The following is a 20358-nucleotide window of genomic DNA, read 5'->3' as shown; positions in this document are numbered from 1 at the left end:
CAAAAGGAAGGTAAAGGGTCTGGAGAGGAAGCATTATAAGGGTGGCTGAGATCTCATTGCAGCCTGCAACTTACTCATGAGGGGAGGAAGAGGGGCACTGATCTCTTCTTTCTGGTGACCAGGACCAGAGGGAATGGCCTGGAGCTGTGTCAGAGGAAGTTTAGGCTGGATATCAGGAATTTTCAAGGAGAGGGTGGTTGGGCACTGGAACAGGTCCTCAGGGCAGTGGTTGTAGCACCAAGCCTGACAGAGCTCAAAAAGTGCTCTCAGGCACATAGTGTGACTCCCGGGGCTGTCCTGTGCAGGGCCAAAGCTGGACTCTGTGACCCTGATGGGTTCCTTTCAACTCAGCATATTCTCTGAGCCTATGAATAAATGACACTCATGATAAATACCTGAAATATCACCTTGTTTATTTGACTCACTCATAAGAAAGAAACTGCAATACCTATCACATGCATAGCTCCTTACCTTTTCATAAGGGGAGCAGTTTCAAATGTACATAACATTTACTTTAAAAATTACCCTGTTTTTTAAAGTCACCTCATGAATTATCAGCCAGTATTAGTGCCAAAACCATTTAGATTTTGGAACTTCAAAGATTCTGGAGGATCTTGCTGGAACCAAATGGTACTTTCAGAATAGTACATTGATGTGAAAATGAGGCCATATTTAAGAATATCTGCTTACAGAGTCATTTAAGTTTAGACAACTCATTAAACAACAAATGTCACTGTCCCTTCACCCTTCTGTTTCAGGACTTAAGCAAAACACATCCCGACAAATAGTTTTTTGGTGTATGTAAGTATTCTCAGAAACAAGAAGCACTCAGTACCATGACAAGAACTACCAGCAAGATTAAATTTAGGTTTCCAAGTTTGAAAAATGTTAATTAAATTAGAAGTTTTACTGCTTGCATTCTGTGGCTTTGACATTTTACAACTAATGACCAAACTCAAGTTTTGACTGATCTGAAGTCCAGCAAAGAGGACCTTTTTCTCACTGACTTGAACATATTCTCAATTCAAACCTCTGTCTGCTGTATGTAACACAGCACAACAAAAAATGATTGCTTTTGGACTTATTAATGTCTTTTCTGCACTTGGCTTCATCTCCTTGCCATAAATCAAGTTTCAAGTAGATTTTTTTTCAGAAAAAAAAACAAACAAAAAAACCCCCAAAAACAACCAAAAAAAACCTGGCTACTTTTCAGCCTCTCAATTTGCTTTCTTTGAGTCATTTTCCTGCAGGTATAATGAAAAGGATTTCCCAGATAGCATACTTCCTTATCTATACAGCCAAAAACCAGATAAATCTCTGTGTGAACATTACGATAGAGGTTGTCTATACAGATTTGTTTATCTTAGCAGCTAGGCTGATAATGCCATTTAAGACAATATATTTTATGAAAATAAATTACAGGCCTAGTGAAAACATGACAGTGCAACAGGTGAAATAATGGAATATATGGGAGCTAAGGTGAACTTTTGAGCTTGGTACTAAGCTAGGCAAATTGAATTTCAAGTTATTTTAAAAAATGTACTTTTTAACTGCCATTCATAGCAATAATCATAAAAAATGTATTTCTTTACAAGAATATTCACTGTAATGAAGAACAGTACTTAGTCAAGTTAAACAGGCTACAAAAATATGGCTATAATGTTCCAAAACAATTTTCTTTGAAAGGCTGGGAATATAAATGAGCATGGAAAGAACAAGATGATTTTATGTTCAGAGGAAGAAGTTGTGCTGATTGAAAACCAAGGAATTTGTGAAGCTAAAATTTTCAGTATTCTTCTTTAAATGCTCTTTGTTCTAATTAATATCAAATAAAGAATATTTATTATAATTTTGCATTATATATAATATGTAAATATTATAATAGAGAATAGAATAGAATATTTCATTTGGAAGTGATCTCCAACGATCCAACTGTCGAACCACTTCAGGGCTGACCAAAGCTAAAGCAAGTATTAACAGCATTATCCAAATGCCTCATAAACCCTGACAGGCTTTGGGCACCTCTCTAGGAAGCCTGTTACACTGTCTTGTTAAATAAATACTTTCTGAGGTTCAGGTTCAGCCTGCGTCTCCCTTGATGCCACACTTAGAACCATTCCCATGCATCTTATCACTAGATAGTAGAGATGCACAAGCATCTCCTCTTGCTTCCTCACTTTGCAAAGCTGCAGAGAGCAGTAAGGTCTTAGCCCCCTTTTCTTTGAACTATGGCAGCCCAAAGTCTCAGCTGCTCCTCAGAGGACATGGCTTCAAGTCCTTTCCCCAGCTTTGTTGTCCTGCTCTGAAGGCATTCAAGCAGGACATCTTTTATAAATCTATTTATCTTTTATAAATTGTGGGGCGCAGCGTGGCACCCAGCACTCAGGGTGAGGCAGCACTAAAGCTGCCTACAGTGGGACAATCACCCCCTTGGACTGGCTGTGTCTGATGTGCCCCAGGATGCAGGGCTGGCTGGCAGGGTTGACTCAACACTGAGCTTAACATTAACCAACAGCCCCAGATCCCTGTCTGAAAAGCTGCTATTCAGTCACTCCTCCCCCAATGTGATCTTGTGCTCTAGGTGAAGAACTTGGCATTTGAACTTAACTTTTGTCTTATTTATCTTTGCCTAGTGTTTTAATCTATCTAGAAAAGTCTGCAAGGTCATGCTGCAAGATCAACACCACCTCCCAGTTTTGTATGAACAGCAAACTTGCTGATACAAAATGGTCCATTCTCCTATACGCAGATAATGAATAAACATTTTGAACAGGACTGACCCTGAAACAGAACCATGAGGAACACCCCTGGTAAGTGGTTGCCAGCCAGACATAGCCCCACTTATCACAGTCCTTTCACTCTGACATTCAGCCAGTTCTTCATCCACAGCATACCCTCACATCCCACAACTGGGTAACTTTTTCCAAAAGGATGCTGTGAGGGACAGCCTTATGAAAATCCAGAAAAGCCCCAACCACCACCTACTCTTTATCTACTTGAAGGATATCATAGATGGATATAAAATTAAGTAAACAGGGCCTTTGTGAATCACCTTTATGAACCAGTGTTGACTGCACTGCTCTTTGAATGCCTTCCAGAAGTACTCAGTATAATCTCCAGCAACTGAGGCTAGAACTATCACATTTGTAGTTTCCTGGGTCTTCCTGCACACCCTTCATGTAAATTGAAAAATACTGGCTAGTTTCCAATCAGAAGGGATCTTTCCTGACTCCCAAGACCTTTGGTAGATGATGCAAAGGGGTCATGAAGTATAGATAATAAAAATAATTCTGTTAATAACAACAGTTCACATATTCATTGTTAATATACCCTGAAATACATAAATGTTATGAAAGACCAGTGTTACAAGCCACGATTCAGATGCACTGAATGCCCTAATGAAACACCTGGCTCTAATCAGTGGTTTTTAACTGTATTTGACTGAAGAGTTTACTGAAGTGTTTCTACTTGAAGAATTACCTCATTATTCTGTTTTGCTGTCATCATATTAAGCATGCACTGTCATTGTAGGTCACAAGATGCATTCAATATACACAAAAATACTAAAACACTGCTATTACTATCCAACATCTTACCTCACAGTAGATTCTTTGTAACACTTAATCATTTTAATAGAATAGTTTAAATCACTATGTACATAAGACACAATTTTGCATGTTTTATTCATTTTTAAGTGAAGACATTTCACTTGCTACTGAACTAGTAGCAAGTTGCTATTTACTGCATCTTGCTGTGAAGTTAAACAGATCAGTAGTAAACCAGGTGTAGCACTTTACATCAGTTTAAAGCAAGTACTGAAAATACATGAAGTTATATATATTATATCAGGATTTTATATCCTGCCTAAGCCTCAGAGAATTCGTAAGTTTCTCTCTCCCAGAAGAGATACTTAAATCACAGTTCTTTCAACCTCCTGCCACACTAATGCAACAAAGCCTCCTTTCCTTTGTGGAATCAACTGAAAGTCACTGCTTCAGAACTGTTCCATTTCTAGTCCTAATAAATAGAATATTTTTGTTTTGTCAAGGTCTTTTGAATTTCGTCTTCCTTTTCATGTCTGTATGTTTGCCAAAAATATTTTGAATACTTTAGTATATGTTCTTCATTTTAGTTTTCGCTTCCTATGTCAAATCCTTGAAAAGTTGGAAATTATAGTAATAGATACCATTTTATGACCTATTACCAGGCTATGCAAGCTGAAGTATTACAGAAGCTTTCTTTAATTTTTAAATTACTTTTACAGATATATGTGTAAAAGCCTTCTTACTGGGCATTTTCTGTATTTGAAGATTAGCACTTATTATATTAAAATGTGTTTAATTTTACTGTCAGCTCAGTACACTAGTGTCAAACACATCCTGTATTTCAGCAAACATTTCTGTCACCCTAATGGTACACTTGGTAAGACACGAATGTTCACAGATATGGCTAGCATGGAAAAATGAAGACAAGCCTACTATATTAATATATGCCTTTTTCTAGTAATTGCCTTAGTTTTCTTATGCTATACTAGACATCTCATATGAAGATTTGCTGTGGTAACAATTAAATTGAAACTATCAAGCGACTAAAACCACTGGGTTCCTTACAGATACAACGACACTGTCAGCACTTGAGGAACTAATCACCATATCATCTCCTTAAAAAGAAAATCCCTAGAATACATTACTTTTTAAAATCAATATGAAATAATGACATGAAAAAAATACCTAGAATTCTTTTGTCTGTTTTACTTTTGTGTTGTGCAACTTTAGCGATTACATTGGTAATTAATATCCCAAGAGTCTGTTAAGTGAGTGGACACACAGATATACAAAATGCCTTCAAAACTGAGGCCACAGATTATACAAACAACAGGAAACACGGTGTTTGATTAACTGCATTGGATTTCATTATTCCATTGGCTTCACTTGAGACAGTGGGTTTAGGGCACTGAGCAATGAAAATCTGCACAATCTCAACACCTGATACTGATATAGCTTTTTTTTTTTTTTTTTTTTTTTTTTTGCATTGCACAAATTGTATTGTACAAATCAAAATTTGTATTTTGATTGCCAGAGCACACTACACAAGGCCAAAGGCCTTTAATCCATGCATAACGACTAAACCCAGGAAAAGTGACTGTTTTCCAAGAATTCTTGGTGTATGCAAAAATATTTAGCACTTTTTCTTTTAACTAATTTAAAAAGACAAATGGACAACCATTTTCTAAGTAGATAAAAAGAACCAGAATGCAAACCTGAATGACAGTTTTATTTAAATTATATTCCATCCAGGCAGAAAATAGAAGAAATTAAATTTTATAGGTATAAAAAATAGACACATAGCACTACAATGTATCAAAATTATAGCACAGAAATAGACCATTCCCTCTCACCCCACTTTCCTTGTTCAGAACAGCTAACAGTTTTATGCATAGTAATGCTCCACCATTTCTTGTAAACATAATTTTTGATATCACATCCATATGCTGCTTCTATCTGGGTCTTTAAAGAACCAGATCAAAATGGTTCCTTACTGTAAAGAGCAGTCATGGCTCTTATGTTAGGATATTTAATGTTTTAGTTCTGATCTTATATCACCTAATACTGATTCTGCTGGTAGGATAAATATTACTCCTCCCCCTACTATTTCTTTTTCCATTGTTCTTACTATCATTCGCTTCTGACAGATTTCTGATGATGCAAGGATGACCATCTGTAAAAAAGGATTAAATCATCATAGGTATCAGTGGGGAAAAAAGTATAAAACAAATGTGTTTTAAAATTTATCTGCTCTACATGGCTTAATTTGCATTTTACAAGCAGCCAGCATATACTCACTGTGGCTATGAAAAATGCCTATAATTCTATATGCAGTCATTAGATAGCAGAATGGGAATACCTAAATGGGAGTCATGCTAAAATTAGTCACTTAGCTGTTGTCTGAAAGTATTTAACAGGTGTACATTCTTAGCCAAAACTGTCAATGAAGAATTCTTTCAAGCTAAACTGAGCTGCTCTTTGTCCAGCATTATTTCAGTTTCTCATATGAGACATCTTTTTATGAACTATCATCTGTAAGCTTGTTTTCTTTCATGGATATAAGTATATGTAGTAAGTACAGATACAATATAGTCTAGCTATATTACTGATTTGAAGACAATGTTTGTCTCTTAGGAACACCATATTGCTGTAATAAGGTATGGTATAAATGATTTTCTACTACTGTCAATATTTCATAAAATAAAATTAATCCTATGCACAAGTATGTGAAACAGAACTGGATAACTTTACAGCATTTTAGGTAAAACAGAAATTTCGCTGGATGAAAGTCAGTGACATGTGAAATTCACTGAGAGCTGGAAGTAAGCAAAATAAACCTTTGCAAAGACATGATAGGTGGTAACGGGCAGCAGGAACACTTTCTCCATGTATGTTGATCTCAAAAACACAACTGAACAATCAATCATCTTAAAATAATATATAGGACGACAAAGAGCTGAATTAAATTTCACCAGTAAAAAACTGTAGGGAAAAGGACAGATTTCTCAAAAAAATCTGATATCCATGGATACCTTCTTACATCACCTTTAAAGATCTTCATCAGACTGCTCCTGATTTTCCAAAGTAACTTATTTCTGAAAGTTTTGATGACAGAAATTTACAATGATAATTCAGAAATATGGGACTGCTGTTATATTATTTTTCTAAAGCAGCAGCTCTTCCTGTTGCAAGAAGTTATCTAATGTGTAGCTTCAAATTCATGACTGTGGTAGGTTATTTATAACATAATGGTGTGCAAGAGAAGGGAATATCTGTAAAATTCAAACTAAGAAAGAAAAGGTAACCAGAAGATTCCCTGATTGAAAAAATATATATTTAATACATTTCACATATAGAAACATGAGTGAAAATATTAAAAAAAGTATTAACCATAAAAGATAGGTGAGGGACTTGCCAGAAACTTCCTAAAATACTTACAGCAGTCATCGAATCATTTTCATATCTATTAAATTACTATAACATAGTTTTTTGATGAACTACACAAAAGTCAACAATAGATACCTGTTAAATCAGCACACTCAAGTGCATATACCTAAAAGCTGAACTCAATACCCTGCATCATGTATTTACAGTGATAGACTCTTGGATGTTTACTGATTGTTACAAAATTTTTAAGGTGCAGTACTTTCTAAACCACTACCATGTGCACGCTTGCCATTAACAGAACTTAAACATACAGTACCTTTGAACTCAGCTAGGAGACATGTATTTCATTATTCTTTTGTATCCTTTTCTGGCTACTAGTTAAATGTCATCGCCTCACCTTTAAAAGTATCAATAAGTTATTAAGAATTTAAAACTACACTGCATGGAAGGTTGATATTTATTTGCCAAAAATAATATTTGCATATCCAAAGAAAGAATTTCAAAAGAGTTTATAACCTTACAGATAAATATTTCTAATTCTGTACTATTTCATAAGCCATTCCAAGAAATCTGCATGCCATTCTGTAACTGCCTGTAAGCGCTTTTTAAGCTAAAGTTGTATTAGCTACCTCTCCTTTTGTTTCACTACTTCACAAAATCCTATTGTGTGATTTTCAAGCAGCTGTGTTTCATTTCTTAATCCTCCCTGCACAGCTACCCAGGAGAGGCTTTACAACATGAACTGTAAAGTAGCATTTCCTCAGCAGGAACTACAGTGATCCTCTTCAAAAACAGACTTAATAAAAATAGGACTGTAATGAACATGCTAGCTCTGGTCACACGGTGCTACACATAGCATGACCACTGAAAGTTTAGGAAGTTTTGGGGAATGATACTCCTTTGGCTCTTCAAAAGTCTTATCAGGCAATACATGATTGAGATAAATGTCCTTCCAGTGTATTAAGCTCGTGAACAGGTATTTTCTTAGTTCCCTTATTTCTCTTCATTCTACTTTTAAAAGTCTGTCTTACTAATAACCACCTGGCATTAATCAATGTGACTTCACAGCAAACATTTTCAGATCAACAGTGGTGTACATCGTTTATACAGTTCCAGCTGGAACACAGCAAATTTCTCCTGCTGTGCAGCTAATATCCAGAATATGTACAGTCCTTCCTCCCGTTTCTCTAGAAATGAGAGACATCCCACTGCACATTTTCCAACACTATAGCCGTGCCACTTCATTTGTCTAATTCCTATGCCCCCTAAGATAGCTGTCCCAGATGACAGATGACTTCAAAATAGTTCCTTCTCATTTAAAGTAAAAGTAAGGTGAAAGTGAAAATACAGAAATGAGCTTCTATTATCATTGAATCTATCCAATGCAGCAGCAGAAACAAAAACTGTAACACCTTGAATTTATCATCTCTGATTTGGAATTGTTTAGGGGTCTTTTTTGTTTGGTTGTTGTTTTTGTCTAGTTTCGGTGTTGTTTTTTGTTTCAATGTGGAAATGTTGTGCACTTCTGAGAGTCTCACAAAAAATCTCTCACAATTATCTCAATATCTATGTGTATCAATGGACAGGAAAACACTACAGTAAATATTTAGGTTTTTTATCAATTTCATTTTATTTCAGCAGTGAATGTTTGACACTGAATTGATTAGTTTCTAATAATATCAAAAGGAATAACCACCCAAGGCACTTCCCAAAGAAATTTTACTTCTTTCAGGCTTATATACTGCCTGTGGTACGCTGATGCTGTATGTCAGTATTTTTGTCATGCAGAGTATCAACATAATCAACAAGAATAAGAGAAAATTGTGTGTCAAGACAAACAAACTGCCTTCTGCATAAATGCCCTGTTGTAGTCTCTCCTTCTGCTTTCCAGACAGCAAGGGAAACAGAGCAAACAGGAGCAACATTAGAATATACGTATTGTGCTCCACTTCCTTATTTAAAACCTGCACACTTCTGTGCTTTACTCACACACCTTAGCAGTAGCTAAAGCTAAGGCTTCTTGATGCCCTCGTGGTCTTGATAACGCTTTATAAAGAAATTTAAAAAAATCAAAATGAAAAGTGGGATTCCTGAAAATTAACGGAACAGAATTGCTGCTGGTTTCTTTACTAGAAGGAAGCAACTATTTCCTCCCTCCTGAACAATTTATAGACTGGTATATAACTAGATGGTGCATATACACTTGAACCTTTGCTCTACAACTAGGGAAAATGTTTGATATCCACCATTGACAAGACTTAAAAACAGATTTAGGTGGCTTTAATGTGAAATGAATGGACAGTAAAAGACAAGCTATTTCATCTCTAATGTCTGGGGAGTATAGGAAGATCCTACACTTTATTTCTTTTTATTGCTTATACATGGATCACAAAATAGGTAGGGTTGAAAGAGACTGCAATGGGATCATCACGTCCAACCTCCCTGCTCAAACAGGGTCAGCTGAGAACAGATTGCACAGGATTGCATACAGGCAATCCCTGAATATCCCCAGTGAGGGAGACTCCACAACATCCCTGGGCAATCTGTTGCAGTGTGCACAGTTACCTCCACACGAAGGCACTTCTTCATGTTCTGATGGAACTTCCTGTGAATGAGTCTTGTCCTTTTGCTTGGCACCACTGAGAAGAGCCTGGTTCATCTTCTTTGCACTTTCCTTTCAGTTACTTATAAACATCAATAGGAACCCCTCTCAATCATCTCTTCTCCAGGCTAAACACGACCATTTCCCTAAGCCTTTCCTCACAAAAGAGATGCTCAAATCCCCTCATCATCTTTGTAGACCTTTGCTGGACTTGCTCCAGCAGCTCCACGTCTCTCTTGTACTGAGGAGCCCAGAATTGGACACAGAACTCTGGATTTGGCCTCACCAGGGCTGAGTAGAGGGGGAGGATCACCTCCCTCAACCTGCTGGCAATGGTCCCTCTAATGCCCCCCAGGACACCACTGGCATTCTTGGCTAGAAAGGCATGTACATTAAGCACCAATACTCTTATGTTTCTCAGCACAAACTTTCAAAACAAAGAGCTTCAAAATAAATAGCATGGACTCCTCTTGTCTGCCTGTCTCTGACAGGCAACTTCCAGACTTTTCAGGTCTTGCTTCGCTTCAAATTCAACGTTTTCATATGGGTGAATCTGCCTTTATATACAGAAAATCAAGAGCAGTTTCCAATTATTTCAGACATTCATTCTTCGTCCAGACTCTCACAATATTCAGCCTAACAAGTGCAAATTTAGCCTGGAATATTTCCTGATTTACTCTAGTAACAGCAAAAAGGATCCAATATTTTGTCTCTGGTAAGGCCTTGAAATATTATCATCTGTAGATGCCTTTTCTGCCCTTCTTCCTTCTCACACTTTAATCTTCCAACACTTAGAAGCTAAAAATTTTTTATACTCATAATTCTTTGAAATACAAATACTAAGAATTGGCCATAGTATAGTAACCTAACAAAACATGGCAGCATCTGTAATGCATGGTTCCTCTACATGGCCTCAGAAAAAGTGACAAATTTAGCTATAAAGACACAGATATATCAGCAAAAACGTTGCTGTTCCATGCTGAAGAAATGTTTTTTAGCTGGGACTTGCGAAACAATCAAACAAAATGAATGTAGGTAGACACTTCTGCTCCTGGAATCACCCTGATTTCACTGACATTCCCTATCAGGGTTGAAGTACTTGTCGGCTGAATCTGACTTTCACCTCTGGGTGACATCTTGCAAGAAACACAAATGCAAAGCTAAGTCTGTGACAGAACCATTGCAGAACAATCAGAAGAACATATGAAAGTTATATAGGCATCTTCTTCAATCCAGAGTCACATACATACCACAGGGATGAATAAAGGGTAAGTAACCACAGATCCAACTCACTCTACTCTTGTGTACTTCATTAAATCTAGTTAATTCCTGTTCACATCTATAATATATATTTATTCCTCCAGCAGCTATGTGAGGCAGAGGCACTCTCATAAAAAGGCATCATCAATGGAGTATTTTTCCACAATACTACTGTAGCAAACTCTACAAGGTGAAGATTTGTCTAAGTTTGCAATGTAGAGGCTTTGCAATAATAGAATTATCTTCTAGGCTAATGCCTTTAGCACTGAATTATGCCGTGTCTTGGGAAGTAATACAGCAAACCATTCTACTTTTAGCAATTCAAATTTTAACCCCACCAAAACTTTCTAATAATGCCCTGTTTCTCTGCAGGCTCCTTGCTTTCTCTGACGTTACCCCTTTATCTAAATCCACAGTCACAGTATGTTCATGAGTTCTCATACTCTCGTTCCCAGTTTCAGATTAAACCCATAAATCTACTCCTGGGGCAAATAAATTTCAGCAGTTGCAAAAGCCGTATGTATTATGGTTGGATACAATACTCAGTCTTTATATTTCAGTGGTTTTAATTAAAAAAATTAATTAAAGTTGAAATTTATTTTAATTTTAACTTCATAACCAGTAATATTTTTTCATTAGTCATTTGCATATGCATATCATTATGCACTGCTTTTAAAACAGGATGCAATACTAGTGCTGTCTGAAGTACGCACTGAGCCACTATTATTGCTCTTACTATCAAGCAAAAAAATAGGCAGCAAAGCTACATATGCTTTACAAGAAGTTGATTAATAATCAATAATACTAGTAAAGAAAGAGACCACGTTGAATAGTCAGTCAGTTTTGAAACTCAGACAACCCCTCTATCTTTTTTAACTGCTGTGGTTCTTGGTAGAGAGATATGAGGGCCATGAGAGAGATATGAGAGATATGTTGCTTCTCTACAAAAGCCAAAATGAGAACTTTGGTTTAGAGCACACTCTTTCAAAACACGTGCGCACATTTCATGATCAGTAGTCTTGTAAATACATTACAAGAAACTATGAAGACAAAGAATACTATTTCCACCGAGTTTGCACACTGTTCTTTGCTTTTCCTTGCTCCTCTTCCCAATCTCCCTTTATTTGCAAAACTTTTCATAAAATATAAAAATTTCATTTTATGTTTATTTTAAACTATGTGAAAGCTGTACATAGAAAGTGCTCCTATCCCTTAATAAAGGCAGAATCTTTTCTCAGGGAGTTAAGAAGAGGTGCTATTAAAACATCAATCTACCAATCTTCCTGTTTTCATTGGCTAGATGGGGAAGCATTTTTAAATGATAATATACAAAACAATCATGGCATTATAGGTAACAATTTTAAATACTGAAAGGGTTTGCACACAGTGTTACTAGTTGTCTCCAATGTTAATGTCAGGACTGTCTGTAATAATTAAAATAGCTAATAAAATGATAGAATTTTTTTCCAGTAAAAATCCCACTTCAGAAAATAACAGGAAAAAAAAATCTTGTCATCCTATACTGCTTGGGATAGAAGATCAAGAAAGAAACATACTGCAATTACATATACCACAAATTTTCCTCTAAATTCTGTAAAGCTGTTTAATCATCTGAAATTTCTATAAACAGGCACCTAAGAATTCTGCAAACCTTGTAATGCCATATAATATCAAAATACTAGAGAGTAATCTTCAGTCATAAAGCCAGCCCGGCAAACAGAAGAGTTTGATATTCCATGAAGTGTCTTCAAATCCAGTGTCTATTAATTTCCAGGTGACAAAACGAAACATTCAGGTCGTTTGACTACTAGTATTTTCTGCTCTGAGTATTATCTAGACAGTAGGCTTGGCAGTACATTAATATCCTCACCCCTTACAGCATTGAAGAAATTGATTTTTTTCTTTACTGTTTTCAAAACTTATTAAAACAGTACAGTTCAGGTGACATATATTTGAAGAGGAAGAAGCCTTCACCTTTTTTATGATTGCCTCTTGTGGTGGAAATTTTGCAGCAGCTTAACCTCATCTAAAAACTGTTCATGTAACTTTTCAAGGACACTGTTAATTGAGCAAATTTCCATGTAAATGCTGATTGAACAAAGCTAAGGTACCCAGGGCAGCACTAAAATGCGAGTCAAATGCATTCATAAAGTGGTTGTCTAGAGTAGTAATTGATATAACCTGTTGTGTGTGGCTTATTTCTTCTCTTTCACTTAATTCTTCTTTTCTTCATTCTTATCTGTCATACCCTACATACTCACATTACCATTTTATGGTCAAAAGTCACAAACATGGCGGTCAAGTATTATGTAAAAAAGTTTATAATGAACAGCATCAGGACTATAGTAAGGTCCACTTGTAAAGAACTGCATTTAACTTTGCCAGAGAAAATCACAACTTTACAACAATGAAGTACTTTGAGCTCTGTAAAGTGACTTAGTTATGCTTAGAAAGAACTCACCACGTAACACAGTGAGTCTTGTGGACACACTTATTTCGCCAACACTGTTGGAAGCCACACATTCATAAATAGCTTCATCTCGTGGGGTACGCAGTGGTTGTATTCTGAGAACTGATCCAGATCCATCATCAAACTCTATTACCTATAAAAGGAAACAAAAGCTGTCACAGATGTTGTTACAAATACCTATCCCTCAGCTCATCTGTTCACGAGCAGTGGCCTGCTGGTATTCAAGTCACCAAAGACAGGTTCGTTTTTCAAATTTATGTACCAGGACAAATTCCAGTCATATGGGAAAACGTTTAAGTGGCAACACTCGGAACACATATTGCTGTTCAGTGAGTACTCAGTGGCCACTTTAACATAGCTTCAAGAAATACAGCACAAGAAACAAACGAACAAACAAAAAAAACCAAAACACCCAGGAAACAAGGGCTGTAAGAAAAAAAGTCTGTGATCCCTTAGCTAAAGTACTCTATCTTTAAATAACAGTTACATTCATTTTAATTGCTGCAGGCTCTATTCCCTCTCTACTCGCAGAGTGCAGTTCCCTCATTCATTTGGCTCCAAAGTTTAAAACTGCAATTTCTCAACCAAACAGGATGACTCAGTTTAGCTTTGTACTTAACCTACAAAATAAGCAAATTTATCCAACAAAGTCATAATTCAGGAGACTAAATAATAAAGCCAATCTAAGATTTCATTATAAAATTGCAATAGTCACACAAGAAGTAATAACATTTATATGAGAAAATTCACTGAACAGATCTTATTTCCTTCTTGATCTGCAGTCAGAATCACATCAAATATTGGTGAGTACTGCAATGGTCCACAGGTCCTGGAAAAAAAACTTCTTAATAATTAAGTAATAGCAATAATCTGTTTAATCTACTTTTAAAAAAATAAATTTAGAAAAATCACTGAGAGATATCAGTTCTCAGATAAATAGCACTTATAAACAAACAACAATTTTTGAATTTTGTTTTCCTCTATAAAATAATTAATATCTGTCCATCATCTATACATACATGCACAAAGTGATCTACATATATGCCTATTTGTACATTTATGTCTTTCTGTCTTATTTTCACACAAGCAACTTGCCAGATCTCTGTACATGTTGACAATAAGAGAGATATAAAGTCCAGGGTTAGAAATAGTGGTAAATATGCCCTGCATCTCGCTATTTTCATTGTAAGAATTGCTCGGTTTCTGTTTAGCATTGGGAGCAGTGAAAGTAAGATAAAACCCTGGGATTTTTTGATACTGAATTTGTTTGATAGCCCATGGGATGTATTACTTTTTCTTGTTGTTTCAGTAAAGCCATTAAACAAATCTCCACAAGACAAAATACACACCTGATATTAGCACAATTAAACAAATAATAGAACTCTTGATAAATTGACATTTATGAGGGAGAAAAAAATCTCACCATCTTTAAGCAGTCAGACGGATGATTTACAGATAAAAAATGTGAGCACAGAATCTGTATAGTCACAGACATACTTAAAAAGAGTAATTGCTATTGTTTAAACCTGAATTCTGAATAAACGTATCTGGACAGACACTGAAAACAATTGCAGCAGACTGCATTGGGCAATACTGCAGAGACTAAGTCTCAAGTCCGGTGTCTCAAAAATATGTACCATAAAAGGGATTTATTTTTCATATGATGAGTTCTCCCCTTTCCTGCATATGACAGCTAGTTAAATCCTAACTCTTCCCCATCTACTGAATGAGATTTTATTTTTTTTATGACAGAGATTTTTTAATAAAAGCAGTTTTGAACACAGGGTAGAATGATCTCATTTTTAACTTTTATTTTTCCCTTTTCTGTTCCATTTTAAGTTCCTCTGAGAAGGACTTCTCAGCAAATTAAATCAGATTTTTGTAATAACCATTATTTGAATTAATTTGAAGGAAGAGGAGAAAAGAAAGATCCTCATTCAGAGTCTGTATCTGCAATATAAATAAAAGCTGAAAGATTAACAGAGAAGACCCTCAAGGTCTTACTGTGTATTTTAATTTCAGAAGCAATGCCTAGCTTTCACTGCTATTCTCAATAAGTTGGGAGAATTAGCTGCTGAGAAAGAAATTTCAATGACAATAGTCTTCAAATATATAAACAGTCAAAGAGAGGAAATAAACTATTAGTTCTCCAATTGCTGCATACATCAAGTTCCAGCAAAAGAGTTATGGCAGGGACAAATAATCATGACAAGTTTCATGAAACCCTGTAGGAGACTCTCCAGGTTCATTAAATTATAGAAAAGTAAATCGCCGCATCCCTGGGAAAGCATGTGGGAAAGATGGACCACAAGAGTCCTTTCGAACTGTATTTACTGTTTAGCTGTATTTATATGAAGACAAGTGTTCAGGTAAAACACTTTAATGTCTTTCATCATTAAGTAACTCAGAGAAATATACAAAATATTATTGTGAAAGAATAGGAAAAGAAACCAAACTAAATACTCTCTTACTGGTCCAGCTGAAAATCTCAGACATTTCTTGCTTCCCAAATGTTTCATATGTCTTTTTGAATCTCATTTCTACTGTTGTTCTTTTTTTATTTAGTGATTCTATGGCATGAATAACCACCTTACTTTGAACAGGAAGAGAAGCTGCTTATAATAATGATTTGGTATGCACACCTTGTAACTGCTCTGCTTAGCGGACATGATAAAAATTATAAAACACTTGGCAAGTGCCATCTATTTCTTTGAAATACACTCCATCTTCTTTGGCTATACTGCTTGTTCCACAGTCCACTAAAGGCATTTTTGAAACATTTTAAGATGTTTTTTATAGTTACAAAAATATAGATATTCAAATAATTTTTATGGAAATAAAACTTTTTTATTTTTTGCTTATTCTCTTTAAAAACAAGTACACACATATCTAGAAAACAATATATTAAAGGAACTAAACTAAGACATATTGCAGAATAACACACAGTAAACATATACATGCTCAATCTTTCTCTGTTTAAAATTCACTTTGAGTGAAAGTTCTGTGAAGAGGACAAATTGTGTAAAATTTATTATAAAACTTCTGTGTTAATCCCTCTAGCCAATTACAGCTCTGCATATGCTCCGTAAAGTGCAAACAGTTTTTGGCACTAGGAGGTAACATTTAAATTAATGATTTTGTTTTTCCTGTCGTAGTAAATACACAAGCCAGAAGTTACAATGGTTAATGAGTGAATTCCAATGACTTTAGATATTTATTGAACCAAAAATCAAGAAAATAAATCTGGTTTATAGCAGAAATGCATTTCTTCTAAAAAAATCTAACCTGAAAGCTGGGACCAGCAATCTTCACAAATGTTAACACAAATTAATATAGAGGATTTCAATATTCAGTCAGTTGTTAGTAACTATATGTTAGACCATTTGCTCATAAAATGCATGTCACAACTGTTTTATATACAAATCATTAATCTTCGAACAGCTGTTTTTCAGTAGACAGAAGTCTCTTACCTGGCACTGAAAACATGTAAGACAATTATACACTCTTAGTACCAGTTTTGATATCTCTTCTAAAAGCTTTCCCCCATTTCCTGAGTTTTTTCTTCACGTTCAAAGTCAACCCATATCTGATATTAATTATTCTTGCCACTACAAGAGGGAATAATACTTGTTTTCTTCTTTCCCCCAGATAATCTGAATCCTTTGAGCAGATTGTTTTCACTGTTTCCTTCAACTGAAGGTTGTGGGGAGCAACACCTTTCTCCAAGTCTTTTCCTAATTTTATTGTTAAGAAAACAATCAAAAGTAAGCAAGTTTTACCTTTCCTCTTCAGCAGCAGGAACTAGTGACCCTTTCATCTCTTTCCTCTACAGGGGTAAGGAGTTGTGGCAGCAGAAGCAGCCAAAGCAAGCCCTGCTCGATGAACCTTGTCACAAAAGGAGGTGGCTGGCTCTTGGGAGACAGCAGTCACTGCTCAGCTGATGTCCCCACCAGCTCCTTGGTGAGACAGCAAACTGAACAGGCACCACCGAGCTCCTCAGATCAACCATGCTGTCTTAGAAAACAGCAGCAGCAGTTTTCTTTTTAATGGTTCTATGCATAATCATTTTTCAAAATTAAAAACTTCACAAGACTATCCCCACCGAATTATCCCTGATGGTCAATTCTATAAAGAATTAAATAATAAAGCACACACAGTGGGATTAAAAACAAGGTTGGAATAAAATGTTTTTCAGAGGAACAGAACAATGGACCTAATACCTCAAATCTCTGATTGCTGACTTTCTTTCCTTTTTTGTTCCAGACAATTTTAGGTCTTGGATCTCCTGTGGCTTGACAGATGAATGAGGCAACTCCTCCTGAAACCCCTGTCTGGTCAACGGGAGTTCTTGTAAACTTTGGTGGTGCTGAAACAAAAAAATAAAATAAAATGAAAAATAAAATTACCCAAATGAATCCAAGCAGTAAACATAAAGTTTTAAAAAGTCACATCAAGATTTCAAAATTTAAAAATAAGGAAATGGTTTGTTTCTCCAGTGGTATCATTCACCTGCAAGAGAAAGCATTATTTAAAAAACCCTAAAAAGTCAGTAAAGTCCTTAGAGATTTTACTAGTGAAATTTATATTAAAACCAAAATCTAATGGCATTGGAATAGCAAGACCACACATTACTATGCATTAAGAGTTCAGGCAAAAAGGACTGCACCAAAAGTGAGATTTATCCTTGGGAACAGTTTTGTGTATAGCTCCTGTTCACTCCCAAATTCTACTACGTCAGAAAGGAGAACTAAAAAAAGATTCAACTACTGTAACAAGAGAGGGAGAGAAATGGAGAAACAGTTTTGAAAGTATGAAATGCCATTTTAATTCATTATTCCTTTTCCCTTTATTTCTGTCACAACAAGTTGAAATTATTATTTCACCTGTGGTGAGACAAAATTTTCAAATTTAGACCAACACAATGTATGACTTTTAAATATAAAATATCAAAATCTGTAAGATTACACCTAAACAGAGAATAAAAATATTGAAAAATTCCTGTAAATCTTCACATAATTATCTTTCTTAGCAAAAGAATTTCTAAAGATACAATACACCTTCAGATAATGAATTAAGTGATACAACGTGAGAACTTAGGGACAAAAAAAGTGGTAAAAATCCCAGGTTCTTGCTATGAAGCCATCCTCCATAGTAGTTGCTTTATATCATCTGTTGAAATTCAGTTTTGTTCTCATCTTCATATATCAGCAGTCAGCTCCGTTATGTTTCCTACCTTTCCTCTTCTTCACTTTCCTCTCTAGTTCTGACAGGTATGTACCTTTACTGTATTAGTTTTCATTTCTGTGTTGCTGTTCTTTAAGTCTTAAGATGTCTAACCCCTTTTTCTGCAAAACTATTCTTTCCATAGGCAGCATTTCCTGTCAGCATATTTATTTGATTGTAGGAAACCCAGCAGACTACTGTCATGCATGTATGCAGCACTGGAAAAAATCCTGAAATACTTTAAAATGCCAAGATGCCATTTTACAAAATGAAATTAGGGGAACTTTTTACCCTACTCCTAATGTAAAAAAGGGCATTTTTAAAAAATATAATGATCGTGAAAATCTTCATGCTCTTTCTTTAACAAAAATGTCAAGAAAATGTCTTAGATTTTAACATTTCAGAATGCTCAAGGGCTCTAGAAGCCTCCACTCCACTAATTTTCCTGGTAAAAATGTACCTAAACCCTAATGTAAGAGCACATCTCAGCCAGTGTACCACTACTGCCATGGGGAAATTATGAAAGAACTTCTCTGATGTCAAAAACTGCCAGAACCACAGCAAATAAAACATACTTTAAGTGAAAAAATCAGAAATCTTTTCCCAAGCCACAGGATTTATGTCTGGACCACAAGAAAGGCAAAAATATATTCTGATGAAGAACATCTGGGTTTCTTTGAAAGGCTCTCTTTGAGCCCTTTCAATGTATGCTTTAACTCAGCACTGTGATACATAAAGAGACTTGACTGAATCTGATATACTGACATTTTGTGGCACAAGTTGTAGTCGTGGGCCACCAAGTGAAAAATGACACGCTGCCATTCTCTTTTAATTTTTTTTTTTACATTTTGTGAATTCATTGTTAGAATTCCAGCCACTGAAAGAGAAACACTTCATGAGGAAGTCCAACAGCACACAGTAACTATATACAGCAGCTCACGGGCAGCAAATAGCACACGTAGCAATAAATAAAATTAAAAATCTTTTAACAAATTTAATTGCCATAAGGGGTACAACTAGTTTTCCAGTAATTTCTTCATGCAGAACTGTCCAAAATCTGGTAAAGGACTGTAGCTGCCATGACCCCTTACAAAAATTGTGTACTAGCTTCTGCAGAGTGTTATTATCTACACTGTGGAGTTCCAGAAATAGGACTGAACACATAACATGGCTCCAGCTACCTGAACAACAGTATTTTTGCCATCCTATGTGAATTTCTGCTGGACCAACAGTTTTAGTAAAGCTGTTGTTTGTTAACCACGCAGCATTAGACACATAGCATTCGACACAGAAAACATGGGCAGGTGTACATAATGATGCAATTTTCAACTTATGGGCATTTTTCAAGGAAAACAATGTTTTAAGATTGTATATATAATCCACTTTCTTGTATGATGTGACTTATACTATCTACATCGATAAAAATGCTTCACAGTCAAGTATGGAAGAGAATTGGGGTGATCTTTGTCTTTCACTTAGACAATAATCTAGCTTAAAAAATCAAGGTATATATCTGGTCAAAGCTTCTTTTCACAAGAGTAAGTAATTCTTATGAAAAACATTGCCACAACTCTCCTCCAACACACAATACTGGAAGTAAGCCTGTTATCTTTCAGGTATTACATGACAGCAGAAAAGATAAATTATTATTATGAAAACATAAATGAATTTATAAAATTACCTACCATGGAAACAGGTAAGTATTTTGCAATCCCTCTTTTTATTACTCAATCAACATGTTCATGTTGTTACATATAAAGTAACCACCATCAGTGTAAGGGTATGTGAAATCATAACCCAGCAGAAGCAAAAATGAAAAGTAGTATTTGTTGCCTTTATCTTTATAAAGGTTGCTAATTAAGCGTTGACAC

General features: G+C 35.6%; 1 protein-coding gene across 47 annotated transcripts in view; it reads right to left on the bottom strand.

Annotated features, from left to right (window-relative positions):
- The window catches only part of PTPRD (protein tyrosine phosphatase receptor type D), a 1149067-nt gene that overhangs the window by 206978 nt on the left and 921731 nt on the right, over positions 1–20358 (bottom strand). For all 47 annotated transcript variants that reach the window (XM_088156870.1, XM_088156871.1, XM_088156869.1 and 44 more), the window contains 2 exons: positions 17485–17630; positions 13256–13397 (listed from right to left, as the gene is read on the bottom strand). In XM_088156870.1, coding sequence (XP_088012996.1) covers positions 13256–13397; positions 17485–17630 — 288 coding nt within the window. The remainder of the gene's footprint in view (positions 1–13255; positions 13398–17484; positions 17631–20358) is intronic.

This window comes from Sturnus vulgaris, chromosome Z, assembly GCF_052056855.1.
Source record: "Sturnus vulgaris isolate bStuVul1 chromosome Z, bStuVul1.hap1, whole genome shotgun sequence".
Classification (NCBI taxonomy): domain Eukaryota; kingdom Metazoa; phylum Chordata; class Aves; order Passeriformes; family Sturnidae; genus Sturnus; species Sturnus vulgaris.
This window is presented reverse-complemented; position numbering and strand designations above follow the sequence as displayed.